This window comes from Chrysoperla carnea, chromosome 2 (assembly GCF_905475395.1).
Source record: "Chrysoperla carnea chromosome 2, inChrCarn1.1, whole genome shotgun sequence".
Taxonomy (NCBI): Eukaryota; Metazoa; Arthropoda; class Insecta; order Neuroptera; family Chrysopidae; genus Chrysoperla; species Chrysoperla carnea.
The window spans coordinates 85,101,601-85,125,054 of NC_058338.1; the positions used below are offsets into that span (position 1 = coordinate 85,101,601).

The following is a 23,454-nucleotide window of genomic DNA, read 5'->3' on the forward strand; positions in this document are numbered from 1 at the left end:
AAAGTTTTTGAAAAATATCAATAATAATAATTTATCGTATCGAGAGTTTTCGATTGTTACATTTTATTTGGATTGAGATTTAACGAATAGTTTGAAATATGTATCGAAAATATGTAAGTATTTAAAAATTGATTTGAATTATTATTATGTTAATTAATTATTAAGTTAATGTTTATTAGTTTTAATTAGCTTAATGAAGCTCAAATATATTGATATATAGAATGATCCGCAACCTCATCTTTCTTGGATTAATGAGAAAAAGTTAGCATAAACCATGTCTCATAAAATATAGAATCTTCTCGAGAAAGCTCCATCGAAATCGAATAAGACTTTTCTGACATGAGTCCAAACAGTCATGCATATTTTCCTAATGAAGTTTAATGAAATTATTCTTTGTAAGTGCAGCCTAGGTTGCATCCGCAATGGCATTTTAATCGCAATGGCATTTTAATCGCAATGGCATTTTAATCGCAATGGCATTTTAATCGCAATGACATTTTAATATATCTTGTGAATGTATCTAAATAGCCTTTCAAAGAACAATTCTATTGAAATTCCCTTTTATTTAGAAAATCTTCAGCATTGATAATGTACGAGCACCAAAGCAATTATAAAGAAAAGCTAAATTATTTTAAAATATGAGTTGGACTAAGTCTAAATCAATTCTGAAAACTTTAGGGAGGTTGTTCAATTATTTAAATAAATAAATTACTTCAAAAGTAGGCATATTTAACATTGGTTTTATGGTAAAATGGTAGATGGATTATATGTTCTCATAGATTTCTCCAAAACTAATCGGTGGAAATAATAAAAAACTATTTAATTTAAAGTTAAAACCTTAATAAATTATTGAAAACCAAAAAAAAAACCGTTGAGCTCGACTTATTAAGAATGTATGAGCACGGTAGTGGGGACACAAATTTAAAAAAATGTATATTTTCAATTTTGATGGCGAATTATGTTATAACTTGACAATATAAGACGAAAAGTAAGAATAAAATTTTTCGATATCTAGAATAATTTTCAAAATATTGAAAATTGAAGATTTTGTTTATTTATTTTGCTTTCGATATTTCGTAAACCAAGGTAGATATCGAAAAATTATTTTGTTTATTTTTCGTCTATATGCATGTAGTTATAACAAAATTCATCAGCAAAGTTTAAAATAAGATCCAAGTAATTTAAACCCTAAATCTAAAATTGCCCTGGTGCACGTACTGCCATAAATGCATTATAAATTTTCACAATTCTAATGGAATCTCCCATATAACTAACCTATAGTCAATTGTTTAAGTACCTTAAATCTATCTTTAATCCATGTATCATCTCAAATTGTTTATAATTAATATTTTATATTTAACGAAATTAAAAGGGGAAATAAGCATGTTTTACAAAACTGAACAGTCTGTCTCTTTAGGAGAAATCCTCAGACCTGGATTAAACTTCACCCAAAATAAAAATAAAATATATTTTTTTTTGAAAATATTTATAAAAAATATTTTCTAAAGGTCTTACATATTTTCAATAATTTGTACAGCAGACTAATTCTAATCATTGAATGAAAAAAAAGAAGGTTTTTTTCGGTAAAGGCATTGAAAAATACAAGACAGGTGCATTTTCTGGATAGAATAATTTTTTTTGCTTCAGATAGGTTAGCAGCCAATAATTTTTACATTAATAAATAATAACTTTTAAATAATCACCAGCTCTTTTATAAATGCATCATTAATTAGGACTAGCTACACCTGGCATGCGTGCAATGCCTCATAAAGTAAAATAGTGTTTGGTTGCATATTCTAGTGATGTGACGAATATTCACATTTGCGAATATTCGCATATTTTATAACATTTGCATTCGCATTCGCAAAAAACGATGAAAATGTTAAATTGATAAATTTTTTACAATTATTTATAAAATCATGCGAAAACAAACAATTGGCTGAGTTAATTGTTTAAATACGTTGAGAAGAAGGTGTGGAACGTAAGTGTTTGCATTATTTTTAAAAAATTAGAAAAGTAACATTTTAAAAAAAAGTTAAGAAAAATTAAAATTAGTAAAGAAAACAAACACAATTATGGCGACCAAAAGGTAGAAACTTTTTTTGTTTTTCGAGAATCTTTCACAAAACCACTAGTTGAAGCTACTTGCAAATTTTATGGAAATGTGCAGATAGTTTCAAGTAATGCCATTGTGAAAAATTATCGAAAAACTAAGTCAAGTTCTAGAAAATGCATTAGAAAACTTTCGTATTTTTCGAAAACAAATATTAATAGCAGCCGAAAGGCCGCCCTAATTATGTTAATTTTTAAACCCTTCTCATTTATTAAAAATAATGGAAGCACTGACATTCAACACTTTCTATTCAGATTTTTTCAACAATTAACTCAGTCAATTGTTTGATTTCACTTATTTTATTTATATAGACAGATGAATAAATAAAAAAACACATTAAAATTTTACGTTACCTTTTACCAATCACTAAAGTGCTGAGAAATCGATGATTTTCAAAAACAATTTGATCTGTTGGCTCCATATTATATGCCCCGGTACGCCGTCTTCGTACAGGTGCATCTTTCCGCCTGAAACAAACCATTGAAGAAATAATAAAACAGGAAAGTTGCATTTGAAAAAACAATTGGCTATAAAGAATACACACAATTTTTAAAGATTATCTTTTAAAATGAAAAATAACTAAGTCACGTACAAAGTCAGGAAAAATCTACGTTTAATCCAAGACATTTCAGAAATTATTTTTTATACAATCAACAGTATTTTTTATACAATTAACTTAAAAATTTTCATTGAACAGTTGATATTAATTTGTATATCTATTTCTTGATTACTTTTTACTTTGCTAGGTTCTTATGAGGTAGTTAAATCACATAGAAGCTTAGTAGTAAATCTTATTAATTGCTAAGTAGTAATTCTTATTCCATCTCTCTTATCACTTCTTTGTATTATGTAAAAATCCAATAGACATTAAAACACCTCCGACACCTCCGTATCAAATAGTTTGGATTAGCAACTTTTATATTTAAATATGAATGCAACTGCAAAACGGGAAATTTTTGTATATTATTTCTCAAATGCGTTTTTTTGTTACATCAATTTTTTTTACTTAGTGACGCGTTCAAAAGGCATAAAAATCACCCTCCGGGCAGAAAAATAGTATACATACCACGGGAGCAAGTAAAGAATGTCCAGATCTCATGTTTGTCACCCTCAAACTTTGTGTAATATCTATTGTTCTGTCACAAACAAACAATTCAATTTTTTACAAACCACCAAATTAAACTTTACTAAAGAGTCCTAAGCAATTTTTTAGCGTCTGGGTGACGTCATTAAAATCTCAAAATAAATCAATTTTATTCAATTACACTCAAATTATTAAAAATATAAAAACCAAGGATGTAATATTTTTCAAAATTTTTAATCCTTTGCAAACTTAACTTGTAATAAACTATGAACGTACTTGAACTAAATTTGAATTAAATTTTTCTAATTATTGGTTAATATTTACCACTAATACACTTAAAGATGTTACAAATAAAGTAAAATGAAAAAAACCGCTCGCATTTTGCTAAAACCTTATGGAACGTGTCAAAAATCATTAGTAAAGGCATGAGTTAGTGGAGCAAATGTATCTATTTGTTAATAAACAATAAATTGTTAATTACATTGAACGGTTAATGCAAAAGTTGACTTAAAAATTATTAAATAGGCAACTTGTAATACATAAATGTTTGTGTTTGTCAAATAATCGAAAAACTGTTATACATGTATAACTTATACGTGATACAAGTTGCCTATTTATTATTTTTTAAGAAAAATTTTACATTGACCGTTTCATTTAATTAAAATTTTATTGTTTATTAACAAATAGAAACAGTTGCGCAACTAAGTCATGCCTTACTAATGATATTTAACACTTAAGAAAGATCTTCCATGAGATTTTTTAGCAAAATCCGAGCGGTTTCTTTCAGTAGTCGATTTTTGGAACTTCTTTTACTGTACTAAACCTGGATCTTTAGTTAATTTATCCAAGAAATTGATTTTTTTTTTCTAAATGGCTTTATCAAAGTTTTCTTTTAGGTAACCTAAACTTGATATGTTTTCCCCTAAGATAATTCATGTATGCCTGGCTTACAAATCTAAAATAATCACTTTCCTGCTCCACGTTTTAAATAGCTAGTCTATATATAGATGTAGGTACTATAATTTCGTAATATGTAATATTAAATTTATATAATAATATAAATCCTTAAATAAAAAATATGAATGGAATATTTTTAATAAATGATACCTTTAATATTAATAATAATATTATTACATTGACACAATATGCAAATGAAGTCTCCTTTTGATGATTTGTGATTTTGTTTTATAAATAGAACATCTGAGCGGGAAGTTGTCAACAATAATCATGATTTGAGTACGATTATAGAGTTTGTACGTACAAATTATATTGATGATATATAACCCAACAAGTATATGTTGTTATGGAGCTGGCATGCATTTTTTGATAAAATCCTGATTGATGATAAATCCAAGACTTTTATTTTCTATACACTTCGGAAATTGAGCGTTTTTAAGACATTAGGCCTTAGGTTGCTGAAAAAGAATAAATTGAAGAGATGGTTGGAATAAGGGTATTTTGAGAAAAAAGTTGGTAAGAGCAGTAGCGGATTAGGCTTGATGCCGCCCTAGACTCCAGCTTTCAAAAGACGGCTGGTTGGAGCTACTTACAAATTTTCAACTGCCTATCTTTTATAGTTTTGGAGAAAATGAACACCAAAGTTTTGTCCTAATTTGCGTCCTCACGGGTAAACAATATTGTTTACAGAAAAATGTTTCAAACAAACGTTGTTTATTTTTTTATAAGGAACATTTTTAACATTTAAACTTTTGTTCTATTTCTAATGGTTTACAAGATCTAACCTTGACCTTTTACGTCCTAAACACGCTATAAAAATTTAAGCTTGATATCTCTTTTTGTTGACACCCCTAAAATTGTGCCACCCTAGGCTCGGTGCCTAAGCCTAAATCCAGCACTGGGTAAGGGAACTTCCATAAACCACGTGGCCTGGTCAAGAAGAGGATGGAAGTAGTTCAAAGCTACACTGAGCTACATCAGGGAACGGTGACAATGAAATTCAGCTACGTAATTCAGGATATTTTTTTTTTGGCAAAATGAAAATAATTTCCAGTTTAAGTTGCGATACATGGATGTTTTTTATATTGGATAAATTTGTATTTTATCAACGTCATATTCTTACAGTGCCGTACAAAGCTTATGGACGCCCAATAGAGATATTTTGACTCAATAAGGAATTTTCAAGAAATTTTTTTTCGCACTTCAAAACAAAATATGAAAATAAAAAGAGTGAAGATAGAATTAAAATCGGCCACGAAATACCGATGATATAAGCATTTAAAACTACTAATTAGACTCATATTAGACAGAGAGATTGGTCATAGATTTGCTAGAAAGAGATATAAACAAATCTTTATGGCTTTTATTTTGGTTGTTTTTACATTTGTTCGAAAAATAATTTTTCTCTGCTTTTTATTACATGAATGAGCTTTTATTAAATCAAAAAATATATCATCGGCATTGTAAAAAAAATGCACCCCGTTCTTCCCCTGTAAATTATATGTTACTATAATTATACAACAGTCAATAAATATCATCGATATTCTATATTAAAAAATATTACTTCCTAACACGATGTAACGAATACCAATTGAATCTGTTTAATTTAACATCTTCCAAAAGCTCAAGGTTCAATATTTCATAAACACCAGATTTCCCAGCCAAATGTAGAGGTAACAAAATACTTGTCATATCATTTAGGTAGGTACTGACCATCAAATGGTTAGGATTTTTATATAAAATGAATGTCATCTCCTGAACTAATATCCTATAAATACCATATTTAACATTTATAAAACGGTTAAAGGTCAAATTGATGTTTCAATTTTATTATTGCAAACAATATCTTAATTCATTCACATTATATATATATATATATTTATTATACATTGTAAAGTCGACCCTCGTATTCTGTTTGATTATTTCATATAATGTAAATGAAAGTATTCATCAATATTATACAGGATGACGCGTAATGGACACATTTGGAAACACAGTAATATAGAGAATCGAATTCTAAGCAAAATATAGTCCTCAGAAGCCAGGGCCAAATTTAGAAGTCTAGAGGCCCTGAGGCAACAGAGGCGTGGAAGCTCTTGGCCCCTGATTATTTCCCAAATAAAATGACCAATTAGGCCCTGAGGCAACAGAGGCGTGGAAGCTCTTGGCCAGTGATTATTTCCCAAATAAAATGACCAATTATTTTCAGTCGAGTGTTTCACCAATTTATTGCAAAATCAAGCAAATTATTGTATAAATATAGTCAAAGAATGATTTCGCTGAAATCCAGTTCCCGGAGTAAATCACTTTCAATGCTGTGTAGGAAAAGCTTTGATAGTTGATTTTGTCCCATCGTAGTTTGAAGCCTATTTTATTCAATTTTCAGTTTAGAAAATGAGGGCTCTCCAATGCAATTTTATACCATAAAACCCATATACATTTTCAGTGCCAAAATAAATTTAAATTAAAATACAAATTGAAACAACTCAGCATTACCAAGACTACAGCCTTGCAAATTTATGGCATCCATTTTCTCTATGTGATTGAGAAAACTAAATCTTGAGATTCTTTTAAGATTGGTATGTATCGAATCTTTCAATAAGAAAAACACGAGATTTGAGTGAACAAATGTGGATAAATTGTTTTTTATTAAGAACAAATAATGATGTTTGTACAAAGTACTCTATGGATAGGTAAAACAGGGAAAGTTGTTTTTCTAGTTAAAGAAAATGTTAATTTTAATATCGTATGCATGATTAAAAGTAAACAACAACAATAAGTAATAATGTTTTTCTAGTGTTTACTCGTCGGAATTTAAAAGATTTGTTTTTCGAAGTCTTCATTTTGGGGACCTCTCTTATATCTGGGCGGCTCTAGAGCAATTTTTAGCTCAGATTAGGATTTATTCCTTCACTATAAAAATTTTAGAAAGGGATTTCCTATTGCAAAAATTAGGAATTTTCACTATTATTCACTAACTGTTTATGACGATAGTTAATTTCTTTATAAATTATTGCAATAACCAATATTTTATGTTTCTACGACTTTTTGTATTACCACATTTAAATATATTGATAAAAATTGATTAGATTAATGACAAATACGTAATACCACAAATAATTACAATATATATTTATTTGTGGTTATCAACCTTTGCATATGGTATTATAGACCGTGAGCTCATAAGTAAAATTTATGATTCTTTTGCCTTCCTTTGAAGGATTGACGAGTTAAGTTTGTAGCATAAAGAGCATTGAGGATTTAACCGTGGCTAGAGTAGTAAAACATATCATGGTTCATTTTAGAACTAGCGATTTTTTAGCTCTTCAGTTTCAAGTTCTTTATTTCTTAGAACCTATAAAATTGCGTTGGTTTTTCGGGGCAGTTCTCCAACTCAAACTGTCGTTGTTAAATAAGAACGTAGATAGATACATACATAAAAAAAATATTTTCTAAATCACCAGAATAAATCGTTACAAACATACTTGCTCTATTTTGAACTTTTTCAGTGTCCAGATTGATCAAACTGTTTAGAAAGAGTACTGTAAAAATTGCTGTACAATTCTCGCCTCGTTTGAAGTTCAACTACTTACAAGTCTGTCTATAATTACTAGATATATTGCCACTCTGAATGTTTCCCGCCTAGATAATAAAGAACCTAGATAATGTCTTCGTCAGATTCATCTGCTTTGAACTTTCTCGACCTTACCCTCTTTGTGTCCATTTTTAATAGAATTTTTCCTTTCAGCAGAAATTACATGAATTAGACAGTCATGAATCAGTCATATATTTGAATAATTGTACAAAAGTCAATACCGAGGGACTGTAATTCTTTGAATACTTACACAATTTTATGTTTTGTTAAAAAACTTTTCCGCGCGCACCACGAAACACACATGTAGAAACGATCCTACTTTGCCTTATGGATTATTTGCCTCTGCTAGAGACCAAAAATCCGAAACACAAAAATCGAAATCGAAAAACTAGTTTGAATTTCATAAATTTGACACTAACAAATAATCGTCAAAAAGATCTAACTTACAATAGTCCAACAGGTCAAAAAAGTCATTGAAATTTTAATTCATTATATGGACTCACGGTCTATTAGTTTATTATTAATGTATGTATTTATTAGTAATCAATTATTTACTATAAATTATTTTGCGTATCTTTTTTAATCCATTTTATATTTTATTACAACATCTTAGAATTATTATTGCAGGCGCGTTTGATCATTTTTAATTAATCCTGACAGTGATTAATTAATTTTACAGCACACCTCTGCAGAGAGATTTAAAATTTGTTTTTCTAGAGATTGTGTGATTGTCGGAAATGTTTTTTTGCTGAGTTTTTCACTACATTTCGCGACGTATACATGTCTATGCATCTGATACGTCCAAGGCGAAGAGTCCTGGGTAATCAAAATTTCACATTCATAAGTTACTTTTACATCAAAAATGATTCTCTATGCTAAATTTTGGAAAAATAACCATAAAGGTTTTTGAGCACAGCCGCAAACTGGAAAAGAAATTAAACTTGTTACGTGCAAATTTTTGGAATTTTTCAAGTGTTTTTGAAACAAAATATTTTGATACAGTCAGTTTTGTAGTTTGCTTTGTATTCGAATCTGAATAATATTAAAGTAAAAGAATGAAATGGTTTTGATTTTGTTTGTTTATTTGAAAGGTAATTTGATCAAGAGTGTGCTTAGCTATGTTTCAAGAAAATCGCTACTAAACCGATTGAAGATCATCGCTTCTTTAGTTGTTGTTTCGGGTATGGAACCCTAAACTCTCACTTGAAACATCTAAGAACATTCTCGATCAAATTACCTTCCAAACAAACAAAAAATCAACATCGGATTATCGATTTAGCAGATACGATGCCAGATTTCCAGAGAAGGAAGTCTAAACGTAGATTTTATCGAGGAAAAGTATTTAAAACAATAGTTGGATCCAAAGAGCGGCATTCAATTTCGGGCTATTTGTGTTGAAAGATAAAAATTTAAAATATTTAAATTTTATATTTGGCATTAAAATGAATAACGGAAGTAAAATTTGTTCCTGCTTTAGAATGAGATTCTCTCAGATTTTGTGTGATTATTCTTGTTGTGAGGACAATCTTTTAGTAGAGTTTTCTATTTTCAGAAAATGAAATTAAACATATTAACAAATTGCATAAATTTATCACCGAGTAATAGTTATAGGAGGGACAGTTACACTATTTTGTTAAATATTATATAATTTATCTAAATTAAAAGTGATAATTAATTTATAAAAAATAAATTTATATTAAATGTTGTATAATTATACTAAAATAGCATGTTATGACCAGGGGAATGGCGGACAAAGTGACCATCTATGGGGAAGTGGCATCTATGGTTTGATGCATTTTTTTACAATAGGAAATATATCGAGTAATTTTTTTTCTTCTCAACAGCAGAGACAAATTGTTTTTTAAATGATTACAAAAACAATCAAAATAAAAGCAATCGATCAAAGATTTGTTTGCATCTGTTTCTAGAACAACAGAATTTAGCATAGAGTTTTTATGGAAAACAAAGCATATGATGTACCCAATATCTCTATAATATCTAAATAATATTTTAAAATGCTTATATCTGGATTTTTTTAATGAAGTTGGAATTGTCTAAATCTATTTTGAAAATTTTAGGGGGAGGTTGCCCGATTATTTGAATAAATAAATGACTTCAAAAGTAGGCATATTTAACATTGGTTTTATGGTAAAACGGTAGATGGTTATTTAAATTAAAGTTAAAAGCTAAATTATTGAAAACAAAAAAAAAACCCGCTGCGCCCGACTAATTAAGGATGTATGAGCACGATAGTGGAGACACAAATTTTAAAAAATATATATTTTTCAATGTTGATGGTGAATTATGTTATAATCTGATTCACTTCATTCAAAAATTTTTCGATATTTGCAGTAAATTTCAAAATATCGCAAAATTGAAAATTTTGTTTTATTATTTACCTTTCAATATTTCGAAAACCAAGGTAGATATCGAAAAATTTTATTCTTATTTTTTGTCTACATTCACGAAGTTATAACAAAATTCATCTTCAAAGTTGAAGATAAGGTACAAATAATTTCAACACTAGATCTAAAATTGTCATGGTGCTCGTACCACTTTAAAAAATGCGAAAAAAATTAATCGATATTATTATCTAAAAAAACTTGAAACTAAAATGTGGCAACTTTGTAAAGCTTTTTCGTGTAGTAAATAGCATCTTACTTAACAGTTCTTACAGCTGCTATAGTCGATTCTAACAGGATTGCCTGCCTTTTACGTGGTTCAGCATATATAACATACCTACAGCGAAAAAACCCAAATGGTTATATTGCCCGTCTTTCTCCTACTAAGAATATAAGTTCATATTATGAAGTAATTACTCATATAGGTACAATTAATTACGTAGTAATTATAATTTTATTTTAAGTAATTAAATAGAAAATAATTTAATTAACATTTTCATAGTTTTCTTTAATAGATGGATAATAGATATTTAAGTGCAATTATCATAAAATGAAGCGGCGAGCTATTGAGTATGTATTTCTAAATGCTATTGGGTAGTTTAGTTACAAAAACAATAACTACCCTATCTAGAAAAGTATTTCAATAGTTGCGTATACATGGCCCTAAAAACTATTAGTTCTCGCTTTTTAGTTCGATACGCGAAGTAAAAATTAGCAAATACGCGAACTAAAAATGCCTTCTAAGCGGCAACTTTATGTTGTTGAAAACTGCCTTATTGCCTTACAATTTCGTGAAAAATATTTTTAGTCTCATATCGTTAGAATTACTTCAAAACTTAGTCAAACAAGATTGTAAGGAATATATCGAATTTAAACAGGAATATAATGGATTAAAATTTATCATAGATGGATTAAAATTATTGCAAAAGCCGCGAGGTACATCTAAATTGTTTTGAGAATTCAATTCAGATGAATATGACTTTGTATTTATTAATTAAAGAGTTCATATAGTTTTGTTTGAACTAATTTTTTTAAATAATATAATTCATTTAGGCATAGAATTAACTATTAATGGCATTTTTCAACGGTGACGATGGATCTTAAAATCAGCTGACATAATTTTATCATATTTATAGTATATTACACATCTAGGGAGCAAAAGTAAAGAATGTCTCAGATCTCATTATCATTGAGTGTATACTATTTTTCTGCTCGACGGAGGCGGAAAGCGGTCTGGAAGAGAGAAAAAATATTCAGTGATTTTCGAATCTATCATTATCTTAATATAATCTATAAAAGTATTCCTGATTGATTACCAATTTTTATGTCAAAATTCCAATACAGTGAACCCACAGTAATACGACAAACGTATTGCAAAGTCGTGTCGAATTATCAACTTTGTTGATAATTAATGAGCAGAACTTTTTGAAAAAGAATACCTTGTAATCCGACAAATTACATATCAAAGTGATAAGAGATCATTTTCTAATTTCAGTAACGAAGAATTCATGTATTTATAATAAATCTGCATTGTAATTATAGACAGATTAGACGGAGGCCGGATAACCGCAGGTCTACTGTACATAAAATATTTTGACAGGAAAATTTGACAGATAGTTTTTATTTTTTGTGTAGGTATTTTGGCTTCTGTATAGAAGCGCCGAAACTAATGTACGCCTATTAGCAACATATTATGTTAAATATAGCTGTTTCATCGAATTTTTAAAAAAATAGTCAGAAAAATTTGAAAGATCATAGAAAAATAACATAAAACATTTTAACGTGTAGATTTTAAATGTTTTAAAGCTTTGTTTTACAGTTTTGTTATATAACTGTTAAAAATTCGTATATTCGCATATTTTATTTTAGAAATAAAAAAAATCTAGACCTTATTTCTTTTTTCATTCCCCGTCATGCCATTTTTATTTACAGTACAGTGAGTAAACAACCTTAACAATTTGATATAATTAATTTTGGCCACTATTTTTCGTAAATGAAGTAGAGGATAACTGTTTTGCATACATAAGGATGAATTTGTATTGACTTCAAGTTGAGACATAGTTATTGAAATAAATACCACGATATTTGAAATAAAATCATTACGAGATGCATATCATGAGAAGATTCTAGAAAATTTTCATAATCTAAATTTCTCATTTCTCATTATAAGCTTCAAGTTCCAAATGACTACCGGGCGTAAAGGTTTTTGATTTCAAGTTATAACCATTTTTGTTTTGCAGCGAGTAAAGCTTTTCTTGCTGTAAAACTGTCTTGTTTACACTTGATTTGGATGAAGGAAGGAAAAATAGTACGTTTTTTACATTTTTGGAAAAAATGGATATCAACAGAAATAAAATGAATCTTTTGTGTTACCCGATGAAATTTATTGAACAACGTTTTTGTTCGTTCATATAAGGTAAATTTTTATTTCGAGTATCGTGGCTTTTATTTCAAATAACTATGTTTTGGATAGATTTCAATAGTAATATTTTAAAAATCCAGATATTTAACTACGATATTTGACTAACATTTCGGAAAAATTTTGTTGACTTCTTCATGCAAAAGAATTAATATAAACCATACCTTTCAGCTGTATTATTATTGTTATTATTTGGTAACACTTGCGTAGAACCATCATCAACAACACCTTCAGTCATTGTTGAAAGTGAACTCATTGTTTTTCTCTTAAATTTATTTACAAAAAAAAAGAATCAAAATTAATTAAATAATTTCATTTTAAATAACAATTTACACTATAATTATTAACATTATAACAATAACAAAAACTTTTTAAATCTTTTGTTGTGATAAATATATTACGATCGTATCACACAAATCACAGTAACTTAATAAAACATTCAATAGTTCGATTAATTTTTTTTATCTGAGAGCGCGACTGAAAAAATAAAAAATATTGTTTGCGTTTTTTTTTTATCCAGCGTATTTTCTAACTCCCTACAAAAGTTTATTGTAATGGATCATCAGGTATTCGCTCCGAGCGTGAATTTCGTTTCCATGACAACGATACACTACTTTAATTATAGAATTAATGGATGCATATATAATTGTGTGGATTGCATTGAAAACTTACATTTAAAATTTAATATTCTTGTTTCACAAATTTAAATAAATAATTACGATAATTAACATTTGAAAAATAATATTTGTACAATTTGATTTCTTATTTTCACAATTTTTAATGCATTAAGTTTAATTAATTAGTGTTTTTCAATCATTTTAATTTGACAGTTTCTATATCATTAACATGTAAATAATTGCAAATTAGTCATAACAGCCCACTTTATCTCCAAAATTTTTCACTTAAAGCGCTGGCATCGATTTTATTATCCCTACCATGACTACGCACACAACGAATATACTATTGTACAAATCATAAATACATATACATCACTACAATTATGTTATTACGATTGTACTGCAATAATAGAGTGTAGTTTTGATCTTAGAATCCAATACGAACAATATTTATTTTACTTATTCTTATGAATTTAATAAATATTTCAAATAATATATTCAATATATGATTTACAAATTTTATTGATTTTATAAATTAGGTATCAGTATTTTTATACCTTGTATATATGTAATATATATCAGGGTATATTAAGTTTAGCCCCAAGTTTGTAACACTTAAACACAGAATTGATGCTACGAACAAAATTTTGGTACAGGTTCGGTTGTCTGTCCGTCTGTCTGTCTGTCAACATGAAAACTCAAAAACGAAAAGAGATATCAATTTGAAATTTTTATAGCGTGCTCAGGACGTAAAAACTAAGGTTGAGTTCGTAAATTAGCAACATAGATCAACTGGGTTTTGGGTCCATATGACCCATTTTGTAAACCGTTAGAGATAGAACAAAAGTTTAAATATAAAAAGTGTTCCTTATAAAAATATAAAAAACTTTTGTAAACATCATAAACATTTTTTTGTAAACATCACTGTTTACACGCGGGGGCGCAAATTACGTGCAAATTTTTTAGTATGTATTATATGGGAATATCAATCATCTGTGTGTGGCTATCTAAGAGTGGATATCTTACTTTACTTTCATGACGTAAAAAAACAAACGATTGGGTTATCAACACTGTCTATACGTCGTATTTCAACAATTAACTCAGTCAATTGTTTGCTTTCTCTTGTTCACATTAATATAAAGTCAGTCCAATGTTAATTACCTGCAGATTGCAGTTTGAAAAAAAGTGAAAAATTACTTATTTATATTCGAAAAATGACTGAAAAATACGAAAAATTTATTTGTCTATAATATATAATTATTTGTTCGTAGCCTTTTCTTTTTTATTGTCCGATTACTGTGATTTTTTTCGCATTAATAGAGTCAGTCAATACAAAATACTTGCAGTTAACATGGAAAAAAGTCCATTTTAATTACTGGAACTTTGCGCAGGGTATGCTACAAACCAAGCTGTGCATTATCATTCCTCGGTTGAAACTCACAAGACACTGTCGATTGAGGGGGTTCTCTAATGATCTTAGGGTTCTCTAATGATCCCACTTGTAGGGCCAGTATGGAGGCCGATAAAACCTCCATACACGTTATTCTCACCTGCAGGATGTCAGAAATCAGAAATATTTGAGTGCGAAACCTTGGATGAATCAATCCTGGGAGCAAATTCGGCTGAGAAGCTGTGAGCTTTCTGTGCTTCATCTGGCCTCGACAGAATTCTACAGCTTCATCTGTTTAAAATAGCACCACTTACCGGGAGATGTCTCACCTTTGGGGGACAGATTGGTCTCAAGGAGGGCACAAACGATCCCTTGCTCTAGGTGCTAGGAACTCACTTGTGGTACCCCTTTTTTGTATTATTATTAGCAGAGAAAAAATGGGAAATATCCAAACAAGGGAAATTTAATTGACACATTTATTACTTGAAGCATTTTTTTTTTTCATTTTACCGACTGATAGTGGCCTTTTGAACAAAATCGATGCTTCGAAATCAAAAAATATTATTGTTTTTATAAGACACACTTTAATGTCTTAAAATTTTTGTCTACTTTTTTCCTGTACCCGAAATTTTTGGCAGATAACTCATATAGATACAGTATCCGTAACCTGGATCTGAGATAAACTTCCTAAGCAATAATTTGGCCCCATAATAAATTAAGTTTTAGTAATCCGTATGGTCAAATATCTAATTTTAATAAAACAATTAATTATAATACAGAATTAGAACCGTATTTTTCAAAATTTCTGTTGCAAGTTTTCAAATCAGATTAAATTTGGCTCACTTATATTAAGGAAAATGCCTTCCATCCTGTCGTACCAACTGAATATTTAAGAATATTGCATCATGTGTAGTGACCATCATTGTTTATTACAGTCCTGTAAAACACACCTTATTGTTGACTTGAAACCAAAATATCAAGTTACAAGAATTTCAATGTATAATAAAAAATTTTCAATTCAAATCCTCGAAGAACGTCCGTAGGTATATTATTGATTAGCTAATTATTCTATTTTAAGAATAGCTTATTCAATTCAGTGTCTTTAACGCTCATTTTTGAAGTTTTTTTATTCGAATTCATTTAAATGGCAGTTATGAGTTATTGAATGGCGGTGATTTACAAGATTTTTATATATAGTTCCAAAATACTCGTTTAATTTATCAAAAGCTGCAGTATGAGGCAAGGGCGTATTTACGGGGGGGGGTAATAAATTTAACTACCCCCCCCCCAGAAATCAGGAAACAAAAACGAAAATCGGGTCTCAAATAAAATTTGAAGTTTGACAAAAACAATGGAATAGATGAATCTTAAAGAGAAAACAAAATCAAATCTTCGGTAGTAGTTAGTTCCCAGAGTCATAATTCAATTATTGTATCGAAAATCAGATTAACCCTCTCTTACAGTTACAAGGCGACTTCTTGAAGTTATTACCCCCCCCCCCCAAGAAAATGTCGTAAAGACGCCACTGGTATGAGGTGTTTCCCGAATAAAAGAAGAAATTATTTTACTTGAACTCCGTAAAAAATATAATAAGTAGTTTTGCCACAAATTCATATACCTATAAATGAAAGAAAAATTCATCTAAAGTATATACGTTTTTTTTTAAAGTTAATTTTTTATTAGTTATTAATAAAAAATAAGTGAAAACAAACAATTGACTTAGTTAATTGTTGAAATACCATGCATAATCAGTGTTGATTTCTTTATCACATAACACATACATGCATGTGACACATAGATACATAACTGATATTCAAGTATAGGTAGTACATACTATAAAACTTCTACCTAATTGGCGCCCTCACGGGTAAACAGTGATGTTTACGAAAAAATGTTTCAAACAAAAGTTGTTTTACATTTAAACTTTTGTTTTATCTTAAACGGTCAAGACCCAATTGACCTATGATGCTCATTTACAAACTCGACCTCACTTTTTACGTCCTGAGTACGCTGTAAAAATTTCAGCTCGATATCTTTTTTCGTTTTTGAGTTATAGTGCCCACAGACGGGCGGACGGACGGACGGACAACCGGAAATGGACTAATTAGGTGATTCTATATGAACACCTATAGCAAAATTTTGTGCGTAGCATCAATATTTTTAAGCGTTACAAACTTGGGACTAAACTTAGTATACCTTGCATATTACATACATACATGGAATAAAAATAGTTATATTTTTGAATAAAAAAACGACTTCTGATTGATTGTGACGTCTTGATATCCCTTGAGGTTGAGAGCCAATCGGAATCACGCTGAATTCACATTTTTCGCTTGTATCCATGTAAAATTATGTTATAATATAATCCTACATGTAATTTGATCAATTCTCGACCGTGCGATGTCGATACTAGAAAAACCGCTTTAAAAAAACTAATATCGATTTTTTGGTTCTTTTATTTCTAGCAATTTTTTCTTTGAAAGAAATCTTAATACATAAACACGTGTGCATATACATGTCAAAAGAAAATTATTTCTTTATATTTTACTTGTGGAGTTTTTTTTATTTTTTTATTTCAATGATTTTTTTCTCATATAGAACTGAATTCTTGCAAATATATTTTTTTCTAATGTTTACGGTCAATAATTGGCGCCAGTATGGAAGTTTTTTTTAGAATTGAAAGGATACATTTGCAACTAAGTTCCAAGGTAGCTCGAGCTAGGCCATAATTATGATTTTGTTTGTACCTACTTAAATGTAAACAACGCGTAGTATATTCAGAAATAAAGCTTGGCAGTCGAATGATTTTTAACAGAATGGAAAACTATCTATAAAGTTCTCCAACTAACAAACATTTATTGAATAATTTCAACAGGGTTAAAATTAGTTAAAAAAGTTTAATTTTAATTATAAATTGATTGAAATCAGCTTAGGGGATGGTTTAAACTTAAATAATATATCGCAGCTCCAATTCTTCATTCCTAAAAAGAAATTATAATCATACTTATTTTCAAAACCTAACTTCCTGAAAAATTTTGTCTGAACAAACAAAACCCAACAAATTTTTCAACACCAATGTTATGTTAGTAGATAGCTTTCTCTTTCCTGAGAACTTTTGAGATTGTCTGCAATTTTATTGTAACCTGAATAGAGTGTAGCTGTAATATTCTTGCCAAAATTGTTTAATTTAATTAAATTAAACCACACGGAAATTTCAAACGATGGCCTAATCTAAACAATAAACAAAATTGTTTTGATAAAAGTTCAATTATTCAACAGAAATTTTAAATAATCAATACCAAATTAACTTCCATTTTAGTGTCAAGATTTAAATGATGGAACATATACATTTATGTATGTATTAAAGACAGAGTGGATCATCACCAAATAATAGCGTTTGGATTTAAAATCCATTTGTGTCTAAGGCAAACACCTTTGGATGGCACCAGGCCCGTGCGCAAGGGAGGAGAGGGGTTTTGGGGGTCGACACCCTTCCCATTGAGAATCTGTCCTCATAAAATTTGAACTAACAATATAGTCCTGTAAATGCACCCATTTATGAGACGCATTTTTCTATACTTTGTCTTTAAGTCGAATACTTCAAACCTAGAAAACTTTGGCAAGGCTATCAAATTAGCTGAAGAGGAAACGTTGGAAAAGAGTTCAGCAATGAACGCTAGTTTTCAATCTTGTGTCGTCTCAAAACATACCTTAGATCGACAATGTCTGATGATCGGCTAAACGGTTTAGTCCTCGCATCGCGGTGTAGAGATCGATGCTCACAGAATTTTGGAAAAGTCGCAGAATTAACTTATTGAAAAACATTGAATGAATATCACATTTTGACCTAATTAAATATTATCTTACTCGAAAAAACAATTTCTTTATGACCTAACATGAAAAAAAGGTTGGAACCCCTCCCTTGGATAATTTCTGCGCATGTGGCTGGATGGCACTAAGAAGTCTAGAAGTCAATAGACCGTCTAGCAATCGTAGGAAAATATTAAACTTTCCCTTCCGTTTATGTTTGACGGGTAATCCTCGCAAACGTTGATATAAGTAATTATTTCCATTAGTTTATATATAAGTACTATCATTTTTTGGGGAACACCCATTTTTATTTTTATATTCTTACAATACGACTTTTTAGGAAAATCCCTAACATATTGGGAGTCACAAATATGCCGTAGTTTAGTGGGCGCCTCTTATATTTCACGCAGTGCTTACAAACATGCATACATACATACATACTCTCATGAACTTTTTTATACTTGTTCAGAAACACCAGCCCATATAACATCCCATAATTGTAATAACAAGCTCATGACTTATATAGTCTTAGTCTTAAAGACCGACAAACATTATTTTTGTCCGGAGCGGCAAAATGCGTAGATCGGACCCTGCTTGTATTTTTCATCAAACCCAAATCGGTTTAGTCGTTTTAACATGATGTGCCAAGAAACTGATATAAACAGAACAAAAACAAACAAATTTTCCTAAGAGAGGGACTTTAAGAAGTTCCAGCAGATCTTTGAGGGTTTTGCCTCGCCGCTGGCTTCAATAAATTCCTGTTACATCATTAGCTTTGTATCGTTGTCAGGATGTGTATTTTCCTAATAAACGAGTTTCTTTTAAAGGGGCAAAAGGTATATATATATATATATATATATCTCTGAAGGTCTATATTGGATTCATCATGAATTATTCATATAATTCTTAGTGACACACTGTATAAGGATGATTTTCGATGATGTATATAAAACACCTACATAGAATTCCGTACTGAACCAATTTACTTTTATTAAGATAATTAGACTCTCAGTGCCATTGTCAATAATTCCATTGCAACAAACACTGACTTAAGACAATCTATATTAAAACCTCATATATTTAATTAATGATTAAAACGTTGTAGAAATGTATTTATTAAATGCGGTTATAACTTTTTTATTTTAAAAATGTAAAATTTTACATATTTGAATTTTAAATAAATAAAATATCCTTAGAAAAAATAAATTATTGGTAAATTGGACACTTTTTTCAGGTAATCAAAGCAGTGGCATGTATGACTCTTATTAGAGGCCATGGAAATTATATCCTGATTAAATCAATTATTGCATTCATTAATAAATTACTAATTAATAATCTTACTAATACCAACCAATTAAAATCGTAAATACCTATATTTAATTATAGAAAATATGATGATTTCCTATAAGTTACATATGATATATAGGTAGTATTCCAATTATTTTTATTAAAAAAAGAAAAAGTAATTGGTAGGAGTTTTCTGTATAATACATGAATGGGATAATTTATTCTACGTCATTTTTTAACCTTTGACCTAAAATGATTTGGACACAATAATTATAACATTTTTCACAAGTAATTTAAAATCTCATTAAGGTAATAAATTAATCCATAATTTATATTATTCTTCGAAATTAAGCGTTACAAATGATTCCACATAACTTTATACTTAATTTCCAAAACTCATACTTTATAATTCACACTCACTTTTTTTTCATTTTTTTGGGCGTAAGTTAATCCTTTGACAAAGTGCCCATCTCCGATGGGATTGAATCGAGTTTCCCATGGTCAATTAATACCCTGAAATTAAAATTATCACCCTCAACTATTTGCAGATTTGAAACCACTTATCTCTTGAAGTTTTGACTACAGATGTGACCTCATTATGACGCTTGACACATTGAGCGTCAAATTAGGTTTCCTCCTCCGAAAACAATAGAGTTATGTCCAGCGTTAAGCATCAGATTGTAAAAATGAGCGACAAAAATATTAGCAATATCGAATATCGATATCTCGAGATATACATACTAAAAATAATTTCCCAATATCATTTTTAATAAAACACATAGAAAGAGAAATAAATAACAATATTCATTGTGGTTGGTGAATATGATTATCAATAGGGGATAATCCTGATGTTGAATTGCCCATATTACCCATAAAAATATAAAACTAGACTTGAAACCATGACAAAATTTGAAAGTGGAATTAAAATTGATTAAAAAACGAAGAAGCTATAAGCAATCAAAAATTGCCCATCTCCTTTTAGCAAAAAAAAGTTTTATATTTAAACTCTATGGCGATATCCACGTATGACGACACTAGTCGATATCTTCCTCTTTGTTTAATTAGGAGTTTTAAACGTTCATATCTTGCATACTAGTAAAGATTTTAAAAAATCAACTTCACTTTTCGATTCGTGAAGTGAGAATTCTTCATCTGAAGTGATAAAAAAATTTAGTCTGATAAGTGAAAAGTTAGGCGTAAAACTATTATATCTACTCTGTTATGTAATGAAAGTAATATATTTCTTCTTTTAATAAATTTATTTAGCCGGTACTGTTAAAATCAATCTTGAGAATAAATCTAAACTACGTTTAGCTTTTTATTCTCAGTTTTTTGCAGATGGCAGTACGCCCTAAACTAAACAAGCTTCAGCATGAAAAGACACCTTAAGAGCAACAGAATAATCGAAATTATTTGCGTTCTGAATTACTAAGTGAACATTTTATTTTTTCCAGATAACCGTCATCGTTTTAACGATTCATTCGTGTCTAGCAGCTGTAAGCACCAATCGACGACCAAACGAATTATTAAATCCCTCACCATTACTTAATACAAATTTATTACAATTTGAAAGTTCAATGGGTCAACCTGTTTATACGCCGTTAATAAACAAGGAACAAGAATATTTGACAGAAAAAGCGCCAGAAGAATGGATTGTTACACCAAATAATAATGTTAAACGTTATCGAAACAGTGAACATATAAATGATTTTTATCGATCGATTCGATACCCACATAATGAAAGGGTAATTTTTACACACATTTATAAGTCAGTTAGTTGGGTAGCTAGCTCGCTACATAAAGAAATTACAATATCCGATTTGCATTAAAGTCATTCTCTGGAGTATTTTCGATCAAAAGATACAAAAAACGAGTTCCTTTGATGTTTGGAAGAGCACTTTTCTGTGATATCTTCAAATTCGCTCGAAATATAAACTTATCGTACATAATTTCAGACGGTATCTCAAAAACACTCACTAAATCGTTAAATTAAATCAATTGTATTTTTTGAGTCAAAAAGTAATTTTGACCCAAAAAAATTGGGTTAATTTGACAGTTGGACGAGTTATTAGGATCCAAATAACAAAAAAATTCATCTCATTTGACGATTTGATAGGTATTTTTGAGATACCTCCATACCGCTCCGAAATAACAGTTTTTCGTACAGGATTTTAAATGAACCCAATTTTAATATTTTTTGGGTCAAATTTACCGTTTATAAGATTTTCTCGATTTTATCAAAGAGGTTTAAAACCTTTAAAATGGCAAAAAAAGGGGAAAATATTTTTTGCCTCCGTTTTGGATAAAAATTATTTTCTAGAGTAATTTTGATCCAAAAGATTCAAAATATCGATACCTTAGAACTTTGTTGTTGTTAGCAGGCAACGAAAAAAATGTAATATGTAAGAGCATGAAAATTATAAAATTATTAAAAACTAAACTCTAACATTTTCTGCACTCTAATTTCTAAAATTTTTTCACATTACAGATACGAGAACATTTATGCATGGTATCACAAGTGTTAGATGACACCGATCCAGAAATTATTACCATTAAAGAAGAATGTCACGAAGGAAATTTCAACATAATATGGGTAAATATTATTCAAACTGAAATGTTGGGAATATTGAAAATTTTTTTTAACATAAATTTTATTTTAGAAAGGAGAAGAACGTCGTATGGCCTGTAAACAACATTATACAACAGTTATATTTAACATAAAAGATGAACCTGAAAAAGTACAGCTACGTACAGGCTGTACTGTACGAATTTATTAATTAAATGGTAACAGCATTGAATTGTTGAAATGCAGGGACAGAATTTTAAAACGCTGTAAAAAGAAGTCTCCTCAATTTTTCCAATCATTAATTTACCACCCTAAATTACATAAGAAGCATTTAAGAAAATTGAAGAAAATTAATTGTGTTTTAAGATATTTCTATCAAAATGAAACCGACTCAGGTCTGCCCAATAATGGGCCCCGACTGTTAAAGTGGCTATGTAAATTACTGGACTTGTTTCTTCCTTTTCAGATTTTATTTAACGTAATCAGATTTTTTATTTTTTTTAATATTTATTTTAAATTACTGAACTTGTTTCTTCCTTTTCAGATTTTATTTAACGCAGTCGGGTTTTTTATTTTTTTAATTATTTATTTTATTTTAAACTTTTTAGTGTCCCAGAATAAATTTGTTATTTATTTTTTCCAAATACCCAAGTAATAATTTAGCAGTACTTAATTTTCTTAAATACTTTTTTATGTAGTTTAAAAGTAGTCAAGTGATAATTTGGAAAAATGGTGGGATTTCTTTTTACAAAGTTTTAGAAACCACACACTTCTCTGTTCCACCCTGTATGCTTAACGATTTAATCAAAAAATATTTAAATAAAAACTCTGCAATATTTTAATTTCACGTGCATTTGTTTAATTTTAAAAAAAAATTCACATAAAAAATGATTGTTTTAAAATAAAGAATAAAAAAAGAAAAAAATTGTTTTTATTATTACCTGAGAACAAATTCTAGAAACAACCAACCGTGCTTCTTTAATTTGTAAAAGCATCTCCAAAGGCCTATAATTTCTTATAGGCTAAGCAGGCTTATCGATATTAGGCAAGAATATCAGCAAAATTTCTATTTTAATAAACCAAATATGTTATTCCGCTAATTTTGGGCCATACTTTTCAAAGTTTTGGTCAAATTTAACAAAACTTCAATATTTTTTTAAAATTTCACATTCATGGTTTCCACACTCGGCACAAACACTGGTAAAGGAGAATAA

General features: G+C 29.2%; 2 protein-coding genes across 2 annotated transcripts in view; one reads left to right on the plus strand and one right to left on the minus strand.

Annotated features, from left to right (window-relative positions):
* Nucleotides 1-12,820, minus strand: part of LOC123294291 (serine/threonine-protein kinase OSR1-like) — a 37,672-nt gene extending 24,852 nt beyond the window's left edge. The window contains exons 1-2 of the mRNA XM_044875422.1: nucleotides 12,735-12,820; nucleotides 2,467-2,580 (exon numbers count right to left, since the gene is read on the minus strand). Coding sequence (XP_044731357.1) covers nucleotides 2,467-2,580; nucleotides 12,735-12,808 — 188 coding nt within the window. The 5' untranslated portion in view covers nucleotides 12,809-12,820. The remainder of the gene's footprint in view (nucleotides 1-2,466; nucleotides 2,581-12,734) is intronic.
* LOC123294292 lies at nucleotides 1-22,694 on the plus strand. The gene is made up of 4 exons (XM_044875424.1): nucleotides 1-113; nucleotides 21,129-21,419; nucleotides 22,163-22,267; nucleotides 22,335-22,694. Exons 1-4 carry the CDS (start codon nucleotides 99-101, stop codon nucleotides 22,449-22,451), a joined length of 528 nt encoding a protein of 175 aa, XP_044731359.1. The 5' UTR covers nucleotides 1-98; the 3' UTR covers nucleotides 22,452-22,694.
* Nucleotides 22,695-23,454: the final 760 nt, after the last annotated feature.

Excerpts from the sequence above, each read along its gene's own strand:
- LOC123294292 (XM_044875424.1), top strand. Across the intron at positions 21,420-22,162 it reads GATACCCACATAATGAAAGG|ATACGAGAACATTTATGCAT; the intron begins GTAATTTTTACA and ends TTCACATTACAG. Across the intron at positions 22,268-22,334 it reads GAAATTTCAACATAATATGG|AAAGGAGAAGAACGTCGTAT; the intron begins GTAAATATTATT and ends ATTTTATTTTAG.